Source organism: Strongylocentrotus purpuratus, unplaced genomic scaffold (genome assembly GCF_000002235.5).
Source record: "Strongylocentrotus purpuratus isolate Spur 01 unplaced genomic scaffold, Spur_5.0 spur5_scaffold_13, whole genome shotgun sequence".
Classification (NCBI taxonomy): domain Eukaryota; kingdom Metazoa; phylum Echinodermata; class Echinoidea; order Camarodonta; family Strongylocentrotidae; genus Strongylocentrotus; species Strongylocentrotus purpuratus.
In genome coordinates, this window is record NW_022145598.1 from 13,354,082 (window position 1) to 13,361,351 (window position 7,270).

Here is a 7,270-nt window from a genome sequence, read left to right on the forward strand (position 1 = left end):
GAAGTTTACATGGTAAATAAAATAGCCCCCTCAAAGATAAAATCAAACAAGAGGGAGAAAATGAAAGTAAGACAGATAGAAAGAATTTAGGACTGCGGAGAATGCAATGAATATATAACAATATATAAATACATCTCTGTGATACATGTACTTTGTAACAATAATCGTTTAAATAAAAGAGAACATAAACAAGGAAAATAAAACCATATACGCTTATCAAACTTAATTCAGCTCTATCGAAACCATGATGTATCTTACCGAAATAGTCGTCATCTTAGCAATTCTTGTTAAAAAAAAGTATGTCCTACTTCGAAAAAACGTCATGAAGAAATGACTAGTACAGCCCAATTTTACCGGTCAATCTCTGTTTCCTTCCAGGAGTTTATATCGTTTTAATTACTATTATTAAAAGATGAAGGTTATCTGTCCTTGTTACGCCCATATACCAATAAAAGAATGAAGGACAACAATTTGTGATGATAAAAAGAGTACAATTATACTTGCACATTCTGATTTTACATGTTTTATTATAATCTTTGAGATCGGTGATGAAGGCCATGCACTGTCTAGCCAGTTATTAACATTTGAATTGGCATAATATCGAAATAAATTGTTACAAAGAATATCCGCTACGGTCGGGTTTTAGATTTATTGATGTATAGTTTTCATTATATGACTAAATATTTGTGTAAAAATGTTCTTATGCAGTACAATGGAGGGGAAGGAGGGAAGTCTTCTTATTCTTCTTTTTAGTTTTAAATGAAAGGATGTGAAGTACAATAGATTGGAGAGGGGGAAAGCTAAACAAAGCAAGAGAGAAAGAGGAGAGAGAAAGAAAGACAAAAAGTGAAAGAGAGGGTGAGAGATAGAGAGAGAGAGAGAGAGAGCGAGAGAGAAAGATAGTGGCGATAGAAAGAAATATCGTGAAAATTAAGTTTTTGCTAAAAGAAAAATAAATGTTGGGGGAATAAACAGAGGAAATAGCTGAGGAGGAAGACAGGAAGGGCATATACCTAAGAAAGTTATTTTGTATCATTCAATAAACGATGATTGAGGTAAAATAATATTGCAATGACCTCGCATAATATTCATATACAAGGCATCATTATATCATCTTGCTTTAAGAAAGATAATACCTGGTAAATGTCCCATAAAAAGTAAAACAATACGTTATAGCTCAGAACATTGATAAATAAAAGAGAAACTTCACGAGCATAAATTACGGGAGAGAGAGAGAGAGATGGAGAGAGAGAGAGAGAGAGAGAGAGAGAGAGAGAGAGAGAGAGAGAGAGAGAGAGAGAGACGGGGTGGGGGTGCGTGTAAAACACTAATCATGCCAATTATGACATGGTGTAACTGTCTACATTGTAAATGTGAAGAAAAAAATCATCGATTTCTAAATGATGATGAAGGTTCCGGTTATTTTTCATAATTACATAGGTATTATACATAATACATGGGTATTATTATGTGCTCATATAATGACGTAAGGAGGAAGAGGGTGGGGGAGGGAGGGAGCGGAGGTTATTGCTACTAATGGTAATCCTGAAATAAGATTTAGAGGAGGAGTTCGCTCACCGGTGATTGGTCAATGCCTTTAGAGATATAAGCCTCTATGTCTTACCAGGGAGTTGAAAGAAAGGAGTGTGATCAAGTCGCTTGAACAGGTGGTGAAATAAAACAGCGCATGACATTAAAAGATTTAAAATTTCTACATCAGAAAATGGTATTTCAGCAACTGTTCGCTGTCCCTCTCAATGATTTCTCATCCATTGTTCAATGTGTAATGAGTAGAACAAGCGAACACAAACTTGCGTATTTTCATCCTTTTTTCCAACTGCAAAAATTCAAAAAAGATACGAAAACACGCATAGCAAACTTAAAGTTATCGAAGATTGGGAATCATGGATTAAATAACGGGACATTAAAACATGCACAAATTAGCGCATTATCCTGAAATATTGAGTTTTTGTCAGGATCTAATTTTTCTGTTACCAACTCTGGCACACAAATTGTAGGAAGGGCGGAGTACTAAATTTGAAAAATTGTTTGATTCACTATTCCCAATACAATCCCCATTTAAAGTTTATAATTTTCACTGAAATTTTGCTGGTAATTTAATATTTTGTAATAAATGTGAAACTGGTGCCTGGCCTCCGAAACTCCTAGCAGTAGAAGCGCGGCTCGGAGCATGGAACTTCAAAGTCAAGTGTAATGCACGGGTCTAACCCACGACCTTTACATTGTCAGTCGAATATTTAAACAACTTGACCACGAACTATGAAGAAGAATATACAAAGTAACAAACGATTGAATGGATTAATAGAACAAGAACGAGAGAAATGATAATAAATGCAAGAGAGAGAGGTGGCCGGAGGGGCACGAATGGAAGGGGAGGGAGAGGGGAGAGAGAGGGAGAGAGAGAGAGAGAGAGAGAGTGTGTGTGTGTGTGAGAGTGAGAGAGACAGAGAAAGAGGGAGAAAGAGAGAAAGGGAGGTAAGATACAAGTTATTTCCTGGTCTGAATGAGATAAAGTGCTCTTACCAAATCACGGAGTTTGTTAACTTACAGGTATCAAGTTACGGGAAGCTAATGCAGGAAATAGTCTAGTACATAAATCTAATAAAACGTACGAAGTCCTCAGACGGTACTTAAGAAACTGCGTTGTTTTTTTGGAAGCCAGCAAAGGTGTTCATTCTTAATACATACACAATTTGCTTTATGAATACGAAAGCTGGAACTGTTGCCAAAGCTTTTATTGTAACAAACAGCTCAGTGTACTTGTGGAGAACGATCAATATGGCTAATCTCACGATGGATTCCATGACGCGAACACTCTTGATCTTGATAGTAATATTTTTTGGAGGTATCGTGCAGAAGGTTAGAGTGGACATGCCAATCAGTTCACAACAGCCAAACTATACATGCCCGGTCCAGGATATTCAAATCGCTAAGTGTGCTCATCTCAATCTTACCTCAGTTCCCCAAGACCTTCCGCATGGCCTGTTGGTCTTATCCATCCGTCAAAACCTATTAACAGAACTTGTAAACATGTCTTTCATGAATTACAACCAACTTGAAGAATTGTATGCTGGTCACAACTTCATTGCCTTCATTGATAGTGGAACATTCGAAACTCTACCACAATTGCGGGTCGTGAGACTAGATTATAACCTGATTACTTTTCTACCCATGTATTTTCTTCAGAAGAATGCTCTTTTATATATAATAAATCTATCACACAACAAGATCAGTACCATCTCTGGCACTTCGGTGAGTACTCCGAAGGGTGGAAATGCTTATGGATGGCGAAATATGTTGATAGTTAATCTATCCTTCAACACAATTACTACTATAAATGAGGATGACCTTTTACCTTGGAGAAATTGCTTTGTCCATAAGTTCAATGTAAATGATAACAATGTGACGTTTATTCAACCTAAGGCGTTTGGATATTTGCCCAAATTAGGTACTCTGAACATGAACAATATCAAGTTAGCTACTTTCGACGTCCGGTATTTCATGGGCCATGTTGAAATCGAGCGACTTCTGATTGATTCTTCAGGCATTAAGTACATTCATCCAGCGAACATATCGTCGATGCGAAAAGAAAATGTGCCACTGATTAAAGACCTTAATTTAGATTTAAACATCTTAAAACATATTCCAGGGTTTGCTCTGCGTGGTCTGGAAAAACTGCAAGTCCTGAGCCTTGGAGGAAATCGTATATCTAACATCAATAATGAATCATTTTGTGGCTTACATGCACTGGTAAACATAAGTTTGTATGGGAATAGAATACAGTCACTTCCACGCGCCTCGTTCGCTTGCGCCTCAAACCTCAAGAAAATTGATTTGTCACGTAATAACCTCGTGACATTGGATCCCCAATGGTTTGACGGATCATTTTTTCTCCGTAACCTGGTGATTGATCAAAGTGGCATCCGTAGCATCACGTTCAGACCATGGGAGGTAACTAATCTTCAGACTCTTGTTCTTACAAAAAACTTTATAAAAACCCTTTATCATGAAACCTTCACTGGGTAGGAAAAATTGAAAGCACTTAATCTTTCTGGCAATGCCAATCGTTTGCGGATATTAGGGGACGCCCTCACTTCACTCGGTTCCTTAGAATTATTCGACATGTCGCATTCGAATGAATTAACCATGAAAGGTTCGTTTAGAAATATGCAAAATCTACTTTATCTGGATATGTCATATAGCCTGTTGAAAATGTCATCAATTGACCAGTTCACGAATACATCTGCGCTGAGGGTTCTCAATATGTCGGGATCACATCTCAAAGCTGAGGATTTAGTTGATATACAGACAGGGACATCGTTGTTTTCAGGCTTGGTCTCATTGCATATCCTTAAACTACGGAAAAACTCTTTAGATAACCTACACAATATTCCTGGCATATTCACCCCGCTTGGTAGTCTTGTTGAGCTAGACTTAACAAGTTGTCGTATACTACAAGTTGCGGCAGGAACATTTGCAAACTTAACGACCCTGCTAGTGCTTCGTCTGCCTCAAAATCAATTAACCAGCATTTCCAAGGACGCTTTTCATGGATTGCACAATTTACAGGTGTTGCAGCTGCAGTATAATTCAATTACATTCATCGACCAAGAGCTATTTGGGGGCACAAATGAACTTGTACAGTTGTACTTACAGAACAATCATATTTCGACCGTAGCCTCCAACACTTTCATGCCGTCAAGTTTGATTAGATTAAATATTGCAAAAAATCCCTTATCATGCCATTGCGAACTTACCTGGTTCAGACAATGGTTGAACGAGGTTGAAGGAAAAATAAATTTCGATCCAGAAAATGAAACCCTATGCTCTAGCAGTTCCTTAAAACCGTTGGCCAATCAAATAATTTGGTCGTTCCATCCGTTTGAATATTGTAGGATCAATGCCATGATAATCGTTTCAGCATGTTTTGCGCCGATTTTAGTTTTAACACTCGGTATACTCGTGTATCTGAACCGATGGTGGATAAACTATAAGTTGTATCTCCTCAAGTTGGCCATCGTTGGTTACCATGAGATCACCGAAGATCGAACTCCGGAGGACTATGAATACCAACTCAACCTCATGTTCCATGAAGACGATGAATGGTGGGTAAATGACTGCATGAAACCTTTTCTGGAGCAGAGGATGCCTCATCTGGAGCGCGTCATATTTGGCGATGCCGATCTTCACCCAGGATTGTTCTACTTGAACGCCATCTACGACGTCATCGAAAACAGCCACAAGACAATATTGTTGCTTAGCAACCAGTCTGTGGACGATGCCTGGTACATGACCAAGCTCCGTATGGCAGTGGAGCACATGAATGACACCAAGTTGGAGAAGGTCATCTTGATTTTCCTTGAAGACATCGATAATGACCATCTACCGTACCTTGTTAGGCTCTTGCTGAGTCGAAACAAGCCTTATTTGTTGTGGACAGAGGATGAAGAAGGTCAAGAGATCTTCTGGGCAAAGGTCCAGAAGAGCATGAGATCAAACCGGCAAATGAACAATGTTATACCCGTTTAAGAAGAAGCTTGAGTTCTGGTCCTAAGATTACATTGTGAATTAAACTTTCCGGAAGCAATTAGCATGATTTAAAAAGCTTGATCATAATTATACGAGGTAACACACACAATTGGTGTAAACTGTGAGGTTTTGAAATCATGCAACTGATAAGAAATTCGAACAGAGGTGCTGAAAGCCTCTAGCACTGAATACCATGTCAGGGAATTGTGTGTATGGGATTACACAAATATGTGGCATGGCAGGTTAAATTGTCCAAACCCTTCAGCTGTTTATTGTGATATTTCGAATGTGAGGGCATTTGGGTTAGGGTTAGGTGCGAATAGGGACACAGTGTCGCTTGACGCAGTGTTCTTTGTGCGCTCATGGCTGGTGCTTTGTTGTAAATGTTGTATACTCACATACAGGTGTTTATAATCTTTTTCTTGAATATATTTGTTTTCCCGTTAATGTTGTTTTTGTAAATTTTTCTAATTTCTCGATATATATGTCATGGTTGGTGCCCCCAATAACAAGTTTGTATTAAACTTATTTTGGGGCTCCATGTTTTTATATTTCCATTAATTATTGTATATGTATTTTTATGGTTGAAATACAAAGAATTGCATTGAATTGAAGAGCAACCCTTCTCGGGATACAATTCTACAGAGATTTTCTTCCAAAATAACTTTGAAAAACTGAACAGGTTGCAATTTCTCATCTTTGCCCAAAACTCAACCTTCTGTTGCAAACGCATGGTGGTGTGACCATAGTTCGCGCGTGAACTTTATTCGTGGACAGTTCCATATCTCAAAATATTCGGTAAGATCTCAAAATGCTGATATCACCAATGAAATGAAGAATATATACTTAATACCTTATAACGAAATTGGGTTTAAAAAATATAGATACTGACGAAAAATCCTCAAATTTTGCAGTCTTTTGTGTCCGTTCCGAAAAAAGGAACTTACAGACAAGGGTCTGGAAATCTTCATTTTGAGAGACGATGTCATCAAAATTGTTAGTAAACAGTAATACCCACTGATTGCATGGAATGTTGATTTGCAATTTATGCAATTTCCTTTGATTAATCGCTTGTTTTGTCAAAGCACTTGAGTATACTCTCGTGTGCTAATTAAGGTCTCTTTGTTTTTATGATCTTTTCTTTAGTTGTAGCGCATTCATATTCGATATCTAATTTTGAGATCGCGAAATCGCAGGAATTCTTTGGACGATAAATTTTCTAATCGCACCTATTTGTAGTTTAATATTTGAACGTTCGTTTTTACTAATTGATCCTAATTTTGTGTATAATATGAGAAATTGTGGATCGAATATAGTATTCGTTTGATTAAAATGTAAACTAACTGTGTACACCCCATCCTACTTCCCTTGCCATGTGCCTGTGATAGGGAAAGTTTGTGTAGGCCAACTGCTGATTAATATTGAAATGTCTTCTTGAAGTTTCGACTTCCAAAAGGTGTTATTCATTTATGAATTTCGAGTTTCATCTTCTAATTTAACAGTTTCCTGCATGAAATATGCGCTTGTAACTAAATTTAGTCCGTCTATCTTACTATCTTTTCCTATGTTGCTTTATGATTTTTGTATCGGTAACATTGCAAATATTTCGATCTCAGACTAAAACATTTTATATAATTTGGGCAGTGGGACATGGAAGAGACTGGATTTCCAACGGTTGTGTAATGTGTAATGGAGGGTGGATGGGTAACATTGTATGTGT

The 7,270-nt window shown here is 37.6% G+C and overlaps 1 protein-coding gene across 1 annotated transcript; it reads left to right on the plus strand.

Annotated features, from left to right (window-relative positions):
• Positions 1-2,952: 2,952 nt before the first annotated feature.
• On the plus strand, positions 2,953-5,550 carry LOC115923192 (toll-like receptor 13). The gene is made up of 2 exons (XM_030983536.1): positions 2,953-3,993; positions 5,032-5,550. Exons 1-2 carry the CDS (start codon positions 3,052-3,054, stop codon positions 5,548-5,550), a joined length of 1,461 nt encoding a protein of 486 aa, XP_030839396.1. The 5' UTR covers positions 2,953-3,051.
• The last annotated feature ends 1,720 nt before the right edge of the window (positions 5,551-7,270 follow it).

What these genes read in the sequence shown, in the direction of transcription:
- LOC115923192 (XM_030983536.1), top strand. Translation starts at nt 3,052, where the DNA reads ATGTCTTTCATGAATTACAACCAACTTGAAGAATTGTATGCTGGTCAC. An exon ending in TAACTAATCTTCAGACTCTT is followed by an intron (nt 3,994 to 5,031) that starts GTTCTTACAAAA and finishes TATCTCCTCAAG; the next exon opens with TTGGCCATCGTTGGTTACCA.